General features: G+C 44.2%; 1 protein-coding gene across 2 annotated transcripts in view; it reads right to left on the reverse strand.

The window, feature by feature from the left end:
* Window positions 1–1,712: 1,712 nt before the first annotated feature.
* Window positions 1,713–14,755, reverse strand: part of eda2r (ectodysplasin A2 receptor) — a 40,183-nt gene continuing 27,140 nt past the window's right edge. For both annotated transcript variants that reach the window (XM_067996696.1, XM_067996695.1), the window contains exons 8-10: window positions 14,464–14,563; window positions 8,730–9,258; window positions 1,713–2,731 (exon numbers count right to left, since the gene is read on the reverse strand). In XM_067996696.1, the coding sequence (XP_067852797.1) occupies window positions 2,702–2,731; window positions 8,730–9,258; window positions 14,464–14,563 (659 nt within the window). In that variant the 3' untranslated portion in view covers window positions 1,713–2,701. The remainder of the gene's footprint in view (window positions 2,732–8,729; window positions 9,259–14,463; window positions 14,564–14,755) is intronic.

Below are 14,755 nucleotides of genomic sequence, written 5' to 3' on the forward strand. Positions count from 1 at the left end.
CAGAGTCAGTCGACATGTAGCCGTGGACATCTGCAGCCTCTTTCATGCCGAGCTGCTCCTGGCTGGCCCGTGCACCATCTTCCTACCTGTCGCTGTCAAAGTCACCACTGCCCTCCCGAACTTCTGCTCCACAGCCTTCCAGGCTGCAACCGGGGACATCCCCGATGTCTCTCAGTCGTCTGCGCAGAAGAGCCCTGCAAATACACCTACACCCACTCTGCAGTGACACACTGGGTGGCATCAGTGGTGGGTCCTCATAGGGATACCCAGGAGCGGGCATTATTACGACACGTTTGCCTTACGCTGCCTACTGCACATATGTGATGCATGCCCTGTGGCTGCAGCACAGGTGGTGGCAGGTTGAGTGAGGCTGGCCGTGAGAGAGATGCACGAGAGGGTGAGTATGGGATAGAGCCATGAGATTGTATGAGGATTGGGTTGCGTGGTAGTGGTGGGATGAGTACTCACGAGGTGAGTAGGTGCAGGTAAGATGAGGATGAGGTTTGAGTGGGTATAAGGGGTCATGTGACAGAGTGGTGTTGGCAGTGCCGAAGGAGATGTGGGGTGGGGGCAGTGTTGTGGCAGACGGAGTGTAGGGGAATGAGTAAGTGTTCTCACTGTGGCTGACCTACTGAGGTCATTGGAGCGCCTCCTGCACTGTATGCAGGTGGGCGATATGTTGGTGGCGCAGGTGACCCCCTCTGCCACCTCGAGCCAGGCCTTCTTGGTGGCAGAGGCAGGCCGCTTCCTCCCGCCCGCCGGGGGGAAGATCTCTGTCCTCCCCCTCCTCCTCACCCCATCTAATGATACCTGGGTTGAGGCATCATTAAACTGGGAGCAGCCTTCCCCCTGGGCTGCTCCATGCTGTAATTTTTGCTGTTTGTGGCAGCATCTGTCAGTGGAGGACTGCCCCTTTAAATGGAGCGCCTCCAGCTGACAGATCTTACTGCGCATGCGCAGCCCGCCCGACGCGCAGATCAGCAGTGGGGAACCCGGAGGAGCAGGTAAGTGGATCCAATTAGTGTGTTGCCTGCTACGATCGCGCGGGCAACCCACTAATTTCACCGGGCGCGCTGGCCCACCCGCCCAGAACCCACACCCCTGGTAAAATCGGGCCCATAGGCTCTGAAATTCCAGGAATTAGAGGTGATGGGGAGAAGGTTAGCATAATGGTATGTTGGCAGCCGGGGAGAGGGTAGAACTTGAGGCAGAACCTGGGTCTGGCAGGTTGCCACCCCTTTTCGGTCCCGTCAAAAACCTGGCAATTCTGAGGGATGATTCCATAAACACCCACCTACAAATTGGCAGGCATATCATAAGATGTACTTCCCTCAGTTCTGCCATTAGCAATGCTGAACAACAGAGATGCCTGAGAAAGGAAGTTGGGAGTTTAAAAAATTCCAAAGCCTGGTTTCACAGCTATTCAAATGGGTCTGACCCTAGTGTTTCAGACAGGGCTGCGGGGTCAGGGACGTAATCAATTGGGGGGGGGGGGGTGCGGGGGGAAAGAGTCTCGGTTCATCCCAGTTCCACCTTCCCAAGGTCTCTCCAGGAATTTCAGGGCCATGATATTATGGATTGGATTTTCTGATGAGTGGTCAGAAATTCTCCTCTTTCTGTGACTGAGCTTCGACCTGACTGCTTTCTTTGTTTAAAGAAAACTGAAGAATATAAAAGTCTTATACTGGAAAATAAAACCAATTGCCATTTAATTCAAAAAGTTAAATCAATGATCAAAATTGGATTTTCAATCTCAATGTTAGTGTAAAATTACCAAAATATTTTGCAAATGCCTAATGCTAACAAATTAGTCACAAATACAGGTAAACAGGCTGCTCACCTCAAGACCTCCCTGGTAAAATATGGCAGAATATAAAATTCTGCAGTGTTAGATTTCAATATTAAGTTTTTTTTTCTAATTACACAGCCGCACACCTTTCAGATATTTGTTTTATATGTAATGTTCTCCATGCTTTCGCCCTAGAAGGTATCTCATCTTGCATTTTCACCTTTAGATTTATGAGGAATATTAGCCTTCTTATGGCAGTTTGAAGAGTTTCTGAAGACTTGTTCTAGGTGCTGCCATAACGTGTGCATATACAGTACTGCTGATCTTTTATGCATTAAATATCAACAATAGGTAGACAAATGTAGGGCCACATCATCCTAAAAGTAAACCCATTACAGAAAGGCATTACAGGAATAGCACAGACAGAACTAATACCCCAGTAACAATCCTCAATTTAATTGTCTAAGTGGCCAATGTGCATCTTTTAATCTTAGAATGTAACAAGATCTTGCTAAGGATCAATTGGTCCAAAAGACTTACTGTAAGCTATGTAAATCCCTTCTAGGCTTCCAGATACCATTACCTCATCATATTAGCGAGGAATTTAAACTGGATCCCTAGTGCCACAAATTATTTGTTTCAACCAATGTCCATCACTCCATAAGTGGATGTATTCTAGTCTCTGTACTGTTGATGTAATTACAGAGGAGACCCATGATATCAAATCGCTGCAGTTAATGAAGGGTCTTCATAGGTTCAGGCACCGCTATCAGGGTACAAGAGCCGAGGTAACTAAAGAGCTCCAACCCTCTTCATGTCATTCATCATCTCCTGTGGAACTCCCATTTTCTAAACGTCTGTAATTCTTCATGCTCACTGGGGAGGTATCCAGTTTGAGCGCCCGAGCTTCGATCAAAGTCTGAGGGAGCTAAGTGTGCACACCTGCAGAAGGGACATCAGGAAACAGTGACAATTTAATATTGCAACTAGAGACAAACATGGAAGAAAAAAAAGTTGACTATCAAGACAACTTATAGCATTTTCATTAGAGCATTTTCATTCTTAATCAATCCTTAGTTTGTCCCCAAATTAACAATGCTGATCTTCCACCACTTGCATTCTGTCTCTGCATCTTTTAGGCCTCTTCCACCTTTCCCTCCATTCCATTTCCAGCATCAGCTCTTGATAGGAACTTCTACCAGTGTGAGAACTCTCTAAGAATCTCCTTGCGGCAGAAATGCTTGCCCATTGTGACTTATCTACACCGCAGATTCACCAGAATGATACCGGGGCGCAAAGGGTTAAATTATGAGGACGGTTTGCATAGACTAGGCTTGTATTCCCTTACAGAAGATTACGGGGTGATCTAATTGAAGTGTTTAATATGATAAAAGGTTTTGATAGGGTAGGTAGAAAGAAACTATTTCCTCTGATGGGAGAGTGCAGAAGAAGAGGGCATAATCTTAAAATTAGAGCTAGGCCGTTCAAGGGTGATGTCAGAAAGCACTTCTTCACACAGAGAGTAGTGGAAATCTGGAACTCTCTCCCCCAAAAAGCTGTTGAGGCTGGGGGTCAACTGAAAATTTCAAAACTGAGATTGATAGATTTTTGTTAGGCCAGAGTATTACGGTTACAGAACCAAGGCGGGTAGATGGAGTTAAGATATAGATCAGCCATGATCTAATTGAATGGCAGAACAGGCTCGAGAAGGCTGAATGGCCTACTCCTGATCCTATTTTATCTAAGGTCCACCATGGAAAGCTTATCCACTGTGCCAATAAAAGTAACACAGGCCAAATTTGGAAAAGTTAACCCAAACATGTCAATGGAACTGGCCTCTGGATATTTCTAAATGTGATAGTGTCTTGGCAAGCAAGCTTACGTGCATCAGCTTGGCTCAGTTGGTAGCATCTAGTTTGTACACAGAGCAGAATGGATGCTACTACATTTCTGGAGCAAAACTTTGTTGGTTCAAAGCTCACACCAGGGTTTGAGCTCATTATCTAGGCTGGCACTCCAGTGCAGTACTGCGGGAGGTTCTGCATTTCAGATGAGAGCTTAAAACAAGACCATGTTTCAGTGGTTAATATGGAAATTAACAATTCACTGGCACTATTTGAAGATTAGGGTGTCATAGTGTCCTGACCAACAATTCCCCCTTAACCAATACTGCTAAAAAATAGATTAACTGATCAATTATCCCTTAGCTGTTTGTAGGACATTGCTGACACTGAATAGCTGATACTGTACTTCAAAGTAATTCACAAGTAATTGCAAGTATCTTTTATTACTTTTTAAGATGTTATACACCACTAAGCTACAACAATAAATCTTATTGAAAAACCTCTAAAAGGCGATCTCTGAAGTAAGAACAAGAGTACAATTTCTTAATTGTATTAAAAGTGCACATTTTACTGTTTTACTGTTTTCATGCCTGTATCCTTAACAGCAGTAGCTTGCATTTATTTAATACCCTTAACATAGAAAAATGTTTAACAGAGCAAGGATAAAATATTGGCTATGCCAAAGATTAGGAGATGTGATCAAATGCTTGGTCAAAGAGATGGGTTTTAAGGAGGGTCTTAATGGAAGAAAGGGAAGTGAAGAGGCAAAGGAGTTTAGGGAAGGAATTACAGAGTGTGGGGTTTAGGGAGTTGAAAGGATGCTCACCATTGATGAGGCAAAGGGAGGGGGTGATGCATAAGAGGCCAGAGTCAGAAGAAATTAGAGTTTGTAGGGATGAAGTAGGTTAAACAGACAGGGAGGGGGTGAGACCCTGGAGGGATTTAAACACAAGGATAAACATTTTAAATTTGAGGTGTTGGTGACTGGGAACCAATGTAGGTTAGTGAGGACAAGAGTGATGGATGAGTGGGATTTAGTGTGGCATAAGTTACAAGCAGCAGTTTTGAATGGGCTGAAGTTTAAAGTCAGTGGAGAATAGGTGGCTAGCTAGGAGGTGATTGGAGTATTTGAGTTCGGAGCTGACTAAGGCATGCATGAAGTTTTCAGCAATAGATGGGCTGAGGTAGGAGCAGAGGCAAGCAATGTTATGGAGGTGGAAGTAGGCAATGTTTGAGATAGGAGTGAATATAAGGTCGGAAAGTCATCTGAGGGTCAAACAGGTTGTGAAAAATCTGCTTCAGCCCACGACCATGGCCAAAGAGAGGGATGCAGTCTGTGGCAAGGGCACAGAGTTTCTGCCAGTGGTTAAAGATGATGGCTTTGGTCTTCCCACTGTTTACCTGGAGGAAACGACAATTCAGGCAAAGAAACACCAATCTTCAGTAAATGGCCTCCTCAAAGTGGTATGCACCTCATGCATACCTTACAGCAGCTCTTACTGCCACTGATATAGTGGTGGTAAATTATTTTAGCATGTTTGGGCAGAAATAAAGGGGAATGGGGCAGAGGGGTTAGTCATGCTCCCTTGATGCCAATTAAATGTGGCAGAACGGGTTTGGGGCTGGCCTCTAGGGAAAGTGGGTGCTTTTTGGGAGGATTATTCAGATGCATTGTTTTTATGGTGAATTTGAGGCAGTAGCCTTTAAAAACACATTTTCCTCTGTTTACCATCCCATAATGGGTCGTAATTCAGAGGAAAAGCCAGGGAGAACAAAGAGGAAAGCCCATTGGGTGGGGAAGAGGCGAAATAAAGAAAAAACAACGTCTCACCTCAAGTCAGCTCACAGGCTTGGTTGAGCAGATTTTCTAAATGAGCAAGCTAATATAGAAAGATATAAATTAAATAGACAAACTTAATCAAGTGACAATGATCTGGATCTAAGCTCCACACAGAGGTGCATGAGCACAATCAAGAAATAAGATCACCCTGGAGATTTTGAAGCTCATGGTAGACTGCCCAAGAAGGAACAGGAACTCTACAAGATGGTCACTGTGCTGCAGAAAAAAAACTCCCATAAAAGCTAATTAATTCTATATATAAAAAGGAACAGGAGATTACCTAGATGCAGAAGGACTGAAGATAAACGAGTAAATATACCTAGAGATTATCAAATACTGCGTAGGCCACTGTGGCTCTGGTCCTGTTCTAAACAAAGGAATGTCACCTGTAGATTCAAAAAGCAAGTTGAGTAGAATGGGCCTATACTCTCTGGAGTTTAGAAGAATGAGAGGTGATCTAATTGAAACATAAGATTATGAGGGGGCTTGACAGGGTAGATGCTGAAGGATTATTGCCCCTGGCTGGAGAGTCTGGAACTAGGGGGCATAGTCGCTGGATAAGGGGGCGGCCATTCAAGACTGAGATGAGGAGGAATTTCTTCACGCAGAGGGTTGTGAATCTTTGGAATTCTCTACCGCAGAGGGCTCTGGATGCTGAGTCATTGAGTATATTCAAGGCTGAGATAGATGGATTATTGGACTCTAGGGAAATGAAGGGATATGGGGATCGGGCGGGAAAGTGGAGTTGAGGTCGAAAATCAGCCATGGTCTGATTGAATGGCGCAGCAGGCTCGGGGGACCATAAGGCCTACTCCTGCTCCTATTTGTTATGTTCTTAAGGATTAAATAATCTAATTGATATCCTGGAGTGTTTGGCTCAATTGTCTTTTGAGTTCAGGGAGAGATGTGAGACCCTTTCCATTTTTGTGAGTTGTACCTATGGTTAGTCACTTCCCTCAGGAGGACCCAAAAACAAATACAAAAACATCACAGAATTATGTGTTTGAAGAAAAATTAAATGACTTAATCTCTCACAAAGATTGGAATTTTGGAGAAATGTAGTTTTTGTACAGATGGGCCTTGTGAAATCCAGGAGAAGGACTCAAGCCCATAATACCACTAAAGTTGAAAAAGGTAGGAGGAAAGATGAGGCAAATCAAGAGTTAGTGGTCAAGTGACACCAAGCTTCAGTATTAAAAGCCTATTGATTGTGCAAAGGAGTGGAGAATGAGGGAGTCAAGGAGCTCCACGGTTTTCAGGAGACTGTACGATGAATCTTGCGCCAGGAATTTCCTCGGGGTTCTCCCGATCACCTGCCGGAAGATCAGCGGAAACTCCGTTTGCACCAGTGGCGGTCTTGCCAAGAGACCGCCCTGCATGCTTAAACAGGCCCAAGGGAGAAAATTGGGCCAATGCCACAGCAGAGTTAGGGTGGCCGACAGAATAACCGACCCGACCCTCCAGTCGCGGAATCCAGCCCAGGATGGCATATGTAGAGCTGAGGAGGAACAAAGAGAAAAATTCAGAGGGACAGTGATCGTAGTATCATTAATAAAATAGAGATAATAAAGAATAAAATGGAGATAATAAGGACGGAGATAGAAAGAGAGGTTGCTGGCCAGAGGTGAGAGAAGGATCAGCTATCAGTTGACAAGTTTTTGCTTGTCTGTTTTCCCTGTTAGACAAAACTTGGAGATGTTTAGTTACTTTGACATCCATGAGAGCATGCCCTATGCAGCCTGCCAAATGTCACTCACAAAGTGAATTTGTCTTATTTTTGCTTTAAAAATATAGGTCACCGTTAATAACTCAATGCAGCTCCATACATTTAAATAGGTTTGCAATGGGCGTCACTCATACTGATCATAAATCTCACTGCTGACAGTTCTCTAATGTAATAGGTTTGGGCAGTCAACCAAGGTCCATGGTAGCATGACTCAGAGAGCTACATGAACAAATAGTTTGTGAAATGGAAATATCACACTGGTGCAATATATAAGGTTGATAGGGTTAGATGAAGTAGTGGGGGTGGGGCGGGGGGGGGAGAGGCTCGTGTGGAGCATATACATTGGCATTGATCTGACAGGCCAAATGCCCTGTTTCTGTGCTGAACATTCTATGTAATTCTATGTGATAAGAACAAAGAAAATAATGAACAAGAGCCATTCAGCTCATTGAGCCATTCTTTCCAATAGATGACCAATTTGTGTAGTCATGAACTCTCCCCAACTCAGATAGATGACTAACCACAGGTAACATTTCCGAGAGGAGAAAACTCTGAAAGTTATCCCTGACCTCAAAGGCAATACAGCAGAACACTCCAGGATATCAATATAACATTATTTAACCCTGCTCCGTTGAACTCTACAAATGATGCTTTTATGTACCAAACAGGAATGGTATGGTCTACACAGCAATTGATTATCTCCAAGGCCACTGATTTGCAATCTTCACAGAAAAATAGATGAAATCGCAGAATGCAATCTTCAAAACAGCAACAGAAATCCAGGAGAATCCCATAAAATAGAATTTGACTTACTCAGTCACCATTAACCAACATCCTTAATTATAATGGATGGAATCAGGGAATTTGATCCCTTAAACCCTAGAATCCCATGTAATAAAAACACAATTTGACTTGCTCAGTCACTGTTAAATAATGGCCTATCTATACTTGTCTGTCTATTCTTATCAGTGCACACTTGATTTTTTTCATAACTAGACATTCATACAGCTCCTTTTTAAAGGAGTTAATTGATATAGCATTAGTAGGCTTTGATTAGATCTATTCCATAGTAAGAGGTCCTTTCCTGATGCTGGAGTTAAGGCACATTGTTGGAGCAGTCTGGCAAGATAGCCAAACAAACAATATTTAATTTTAGTGATGAAACAGGCTCAAGTCATCCCAATATCTGACTTTCTATATGTCTGTATAACTACATGAACTTATGAGTTTGGAATCTGTACTGGTGTAAAGCAGACCCAAGTCAGGGGTAGCGATGGAGGTGGGGAAGAAGTACTTTCCTCAGAGAGAGGAGAAACATGTGCAGAAAATGAAGCTTTGACACTTATGCACACAAAGAGTTATAAATGTGCTCATTTCTCAGCTGGAAAATGGTGCCTGGTATAAATGGGAAGATAAAAAGACAAAAACGTATTAAAAAAGAAAATAAAAAATAAGTCTGCAATTATTTCCAAATGTGCCTCAGACATCAAACCACACACAATACTAAATTTAATTGAAACAATAACTGACCCGGTTATTCCCAGTGGGTGGATTGCAATGCTGAGAGTTACCACATCCACTGCTGTAGCATTCTTCTGGTCTGCTCTCACCATGGTCCCACATGCATGATCCTTTTATACAAGGGCAAGGTCCAACGCTACAGGAAGCTGTAGTTCGCCCTTCATGTGGTCTCGAGGGCTGGTTGCACGCTGCAGTTTCCCACTCTACCACTTTGCGCTCACCCCGCACATCCATCAGATACTCCTGAAGGTCTAGCTCCGTGCATTCCACTGGAACATGCTGCTGTCTAAAGTGGCACGTTGAGGCACAATGCAATTTGGGGGTTTTGCAGGCTCCTTCTCCTGATGGAGCACTGGCCCCTTCATCAGGTTCTGGGAAGAGCTCATCGCCCATCCCACAGCTTGAAGCCCTTGTAGTTGGGCAACTAGCAGAGCAGTCAATGCAGCCAGATATCTGGACCAGTGGTTGGAGTTCAGATGTGCCACTCTGACAGCAATTTTGTGGAAGAGAGCTGGAGAATACAGGACATGTAACTGCGCTGTGAAAACATATTGCAATAGTAATTAATAAATAGTTTAAAATAATTGCCCACAAAATCTGATATGAAGCAGTACTTTATTCACATTTTTAAATTAAAACCAAGTATCATGTATCCTCAATACCTTCTGTTCAGAACTGCTTTTTACCTCCAGGTTTCTTCCCACCTCTCCTTTCAGGTGTTTTATTTTATCCAACCCATTCGGTAAATGGTGGACTTAATCTGTAATCTCGTATATCATTTCAGATCATAGTTTTATGCTAATAATATTAGTGGCCATTATCTACTCTCAGTGTGCAGATTCATGCAGGAAGAGTTTACTGCTGGTTTCCAATTGGTCTTATTTTTATTTTTTTGCCAATTGCATACATTCCTATGCAGGAACAAGGAGGGAAAAATCACTTGTGCCTCTATATTGGTCTTCAATGAAACCCATCTCAAAGCTTTGTTTCATTGAAGTCTGGATCAATTTGTCACAAATAAATGACGATAGTCACACCACATACCATAGGTCAGAATTCAGCAAGTCTCAGATGGAATCTGATCTTCAATTGCTAGTCCAGTGATGAGAAATCTAAGAGAGGGGCCAAAGCCCGGTCGTGCAGGACACCATCAAGGTTGATAAAGGTAGGAAAGATGACAAGACAAATCAAGTAATCATGCTTGGGGGACAGCCTTAGCTCTGTGGTAGCACACTTGCCTCTTGAGTCAGAAGGTTGTGGGTTCAAGTCCCACTTCAGACTTTTGAGCACAAAATCTAGGCTGACACTTCAGTGTAGTACAGGGGGACTGCTGCACTGTCAGAGGTGCCATCCTTTGGATGAGACATTAAACCAGAGTATATTCCCTCTCAGGTGGACTTAAAAGATCCCATGGCAATATTTCAAACAAGTGCAAGAGAGTTTTCCCCAGTGTCCTGGCCAATATTTATCCCTCAACCAACATCACTAAAAACAAAATTATCTGGTCATTGTCACAATGCTGCTTGTGGGACCTTGCTGTGCTCAAATTGGCTGCTGCACTTCCTACATTACAACAGTGACTACGCTTCAAAAGTATATAATTGGCCGTAAAACACTTTGGGAGGTCATGAAACACGCTAGATAAATTTAGGTTCTTTCTTTTAAAAACATGCAGGCTGTAGGAGTAAGATATGTAAGGAGTTCCACAGTTTTGAGGTTCCAGAGTAGAGTAGAATATGCAATGAATCTTGATTTCTATATTGTGAGGATACAGGTAGAAGAAAAGCATTTAAGACAGTGAATTTGAAGCTCAGAAAGAACAACAGAACAAAGTTGAGGGGAGCAATGACTTCAGTGGTATTGGTAAAATATAAATAGGTGTCATTGTTTGCTCTGATACTCACCACTATCTGTCTACCTACTATACCTATATTAGGGCATCAGATGAAACTCTGTAGAGACTTTATTTTAGCGTGAGCAGGGTCTAAGTAACAGGACTAGTAGCCAAGAGGCTGGACATTCCAACAGCCCAATGAGAGGCTGCACATGGAATCTGTATAGAGTATCATAAAGAGTATCATAAGAACGACATTCTAGTAACCACAAGCTCAGACCAGTTGATATGGTACTGAATGGAATTCAGAGCAGGGCAACCAAAGGCCAACAAATAATTTCATTCCTTCTGATGCAGTAACCTAAATATTCATTGCCAGTTTTTGTTCGATTGAAATTATTTGAATGGTAAATTGCATTCATTAACTCTGTGGCTTTTGTGACACTCCTGAAAGCAAGTCCAAAGAAATGTGTTGACTTTGTTTTTTGTTTTATTTTCTCCCTGAAGGAAATGGAAAAAGCTCCTTTACTGGCTCGGTTTGGTAAACACAACGCATTTGGTATAGAGCCATAAAAATACAACTAGATCCCAAACTCCATCATTGCTCTTTGCTGAGGGAGCTGATCTCAGTTGGGGCTTAAGTAGGGAGAGCTGCCAATAGACTCACAGCCCTTAGCTAATTAGAGGAAAACCAGGAACGATCCCCACTTTCAACTACTATTTAATGATTCCTGGTGGAAAATGCGTGTGTGGATGTCAGATGAGGACACATGCATACTCAGCTGTGATGCCCCTCTGATTGAGAAGCTGACTGAACTCTTAATGTCCAGGTTCACATCTGATGATTGATGCATGGCTGATGTCCATAGAACCTTAACCCAGCATAAGTCAGTGAGAGAAAAATTGGATAGGGCCTGTTATTGGGCAGGGGTAACGCGATCTACTATTAACCCGCGCCCAATGGCCCCTGTGCAGGCAGGATGAGACTTTCGTCAAGCCTGAGGACTTATCTGCAATCTGCGATGGAAATCAGCATGAAAGAGGATACCATGCAATTCACACTTTCCACCAGCAGGGGAGCTCCAATCTCTCAAAGGCAGGCTGTCAGAAATCTCTTAAGACGAAGCTTGTACATGTTATTTGCTGAAAATAACAGACTGCTGTCTGCATGGATTCTGAACAGAGATCAGACATCACATATGTAAAACATAGATGCAGATCCCATCCCTATGTTTACACACTGATGAGTTATGTTAAAACATTGAATGAAGGTTGCGCGCTACTAAATCCCACATCCTCCAATCTGCACGCCAGACCTCACCAATCTGATGATCTGAGTTTGTACCAGGCCTGCGAGAGTGCGTGCACCAAGATTCTCTGCTGATGCACTAGAGGCTTTGGTGCAAGAGGTGGGCAGAAGAAGGGACATCCTATATCCACGGGGGGGGAAGAGGCCCTCCAGACATATACCCATAAGGCAGTTGGAGGCAGCAGGGGGGCAAATTCAATGTCAGGTGCAGCACCACCAACATGGATGCAGTGCAGGAAGAAGTTCAATGCTTTGACACGAGTGGTCAAGGTGAGTGAGATCAAGTGGCGTCTCCTACCAACTACCCACATCCACTGCTCCACACACTACACCCCCCATCACCCACATACCAACAAACTCTTTCCATCAGTACTCAACTCTTCCAATCAGATGCTTTCTCTCACCCTTACACATTACCACTGTTGTAAGAGAGAGTCTAACCACCTCCCCTTGACATTCAACCGCATTACCATTGACAAATCCCCCACCATCAACGTCCTGGGGGTCACCATTGACCAGAAACTTAACTGGACCAGCCATATAAATACTGTGGCTATAACAGCAGGTCAGAGGCTGGGTATTCTGCGGCCAGTGACTCACCTCCTGACTCCCCAAAGCCTTTCCACCATCTACAAGGCACAACACAGGAGTGTGATGGAATACTCTCCACTTGCCTGTATGAGTGCAGCTCCAACAACACTCAAGAAGCTTGACACCATCCAGGACAAAGCAGCCGCTTGATTGGCACCCCATCCACCACCCTAAACAATCACTCCCTTCACCACCGGCGCACCATGGCTGCAGTGTGTACCATCTACAGGATGCACTGTAGTAACTCACCAAAGCTTCTTTGACAGCACCTCCCAAACCCACAACCTCTACCACCTAGAAGGACAAGGGCAGCAGGCACAAGGGAACAACACCATCTGCACGTTCTCCTCCCTTTGCGTGTAGAAGCATTTCCTAACTTCAGTCCTGCACGTCCTGGCTCTAAATGTTAGGCTATGTCCATGCATCCTAGTATTCAAGTATAGGAGACCTCCAAAAAAAGTTACGAATGTCTCAGCAGCCAGAAGCAATAATCCAGCCACTAACCTGTAAATCCTGCATAGTCCCTTTAAATAGCGCTGGTGAGGGTCCTCCAGGCACTCTAAGATACGTTCAGATGGTCGGGGTTAAGAGTGTGCGTTGAGTTTTGAGCTTTAAGTCCCAAAATGGTGACTATCACTTTAAATCAGCATTGCATATTGATTGTATCCATTTTCTCCTTATTTTACATGCTTCCAGCATTCGTTATCTGCGCCTGTGCTAACTCCTATACAAAGATGGCATCCGTGCACGTCACGCTGGAAACATTCCAGCGAAGCCATGACGCCATCTTGGCACTTTGGGAGGCTGCATAGCGCTGAAACAACGGGCACTACACGGCCCAATTTAGTGCCCAGTGTCTTCAGGAAAATTACATTAAAAAACAAAACTTGGATATGCGCATTGAAAAAAACATGGAAGCCAGAATTCCTCGGAACGTGATCCTTCCAATTATGCTGGGATCTTGCACACTGGAGCCCTCCAATGCAGATCCCATCAGAATAATGTGGGGTCAGTGGGAGGGCACCTAATTAGCATGGGGCAGATGGGTGCTACAGGCACATATCTAGTGCCTGCCTGCCTGCCTGCTCCATGTGGCTGGTAACACCTGCTCCAGGTTGTCCAGGCCTTCCCCAGCCCCATCCTCCACAGCCCCAAGTAAGGGGCCGATCTGGAATTTAAAAGAACATGATGGCTTCCTTCAGGAGGTCCAGGCTCCTTCCCTGGCCTGGACCTCACCTGCGGGCCACATTTGCCCATTTGGAGGCCGCTGCACCTCACCTCACTGTGTGTACCAGCCTCCACAGATATGCTGGGTCATGACTGAGCTACTGGAATAGGAACTTCTGTTACAGGGAGCTGCTACCCATGGCTCCAGCCCCGTTAAGACACATGCCTTGTAAGAAGCAAGCAGAGGTTCCGTTGCTTACAAGGAAAGTTGGAAACTCCCAGAAAGGGTGGAGGCCTGGCGCAACCGGGTCTCCGCTGTTTTCCAGAGGGTTTCGCCAATCTCTCACAGGAGTTCTGGTCAGAGACTGATGGAATCCCCAAGGAATTTTGGTCCCAGGTGCTACACCGTCATTTGCTCAGTTTGATCATGTTAGTTTATTTGCAGCTGTACCTATTCGATTAGGTACGTTGCTACTGCAATACAATTACTAAAACAGCTACATATTACACTTTTAAGAATTAAGTCAGGGATGGAATCATTTATTACAGTAAAACAGCACACTGGGAGATCAGCATTCCAATAACTTGAAAGGCTGACAAGCATTTTGATGGAAAATTAATTCTGCTCATGGTGCAACTTAGTGAAAACCGGATTTGTAAAATCCCATTTGATCGTCACCTACCCCCTCAGTGCATTAATGATCAAAGTATTAAAAATCACCAATTGCTTTGGGTCACAAGTTTAACTCCTCCCCACCCCCCACCCAGGTGACATCACCCCACTATTGTGTTTTTTTTTAACTCTGCTGCATTTTAAAGGAAAAGGAATTTTCCGAGTTTACCTCCTGCCTTGGTCTTCAGATCCTGATGGACACAGATAGGCAACGAAACATGATCTTAAGGTGCACAGAGTATCTTCAGGCTGAATCGCATCTGATGGTCCTGAGTGTAAAAGCAGAACACAAGGGCTTACTGTACTGACGTGACATTCTGTAGTTACATTGGTCTCTGGTGACCAGACACGCTAATTCAGTTGCCCCACAGACAGACAACTTCAGGCCAGAAATAGTAGCCTCAGTAACTCTTCCCAACAGAATTTGCTGCCTCGCCCTCCTGCAGACCCTAATCCTTGCT

This window comes from Heptranchias perlo, chromosome 15 (genome assembly GCF_035084215.1).
Source record: "Heptranchias perlo isolate sHepPer1 chromosome 15, sHepPer1.hap1, whole genome shotgun sequence".
Classification (NCBI taxonomy): Eukaryota; Metazoa; Chordata; class Chondrichthyes; order Hexanchiformes; family Hexanchidae; genus Heptranchias; species Heptranchias perlo.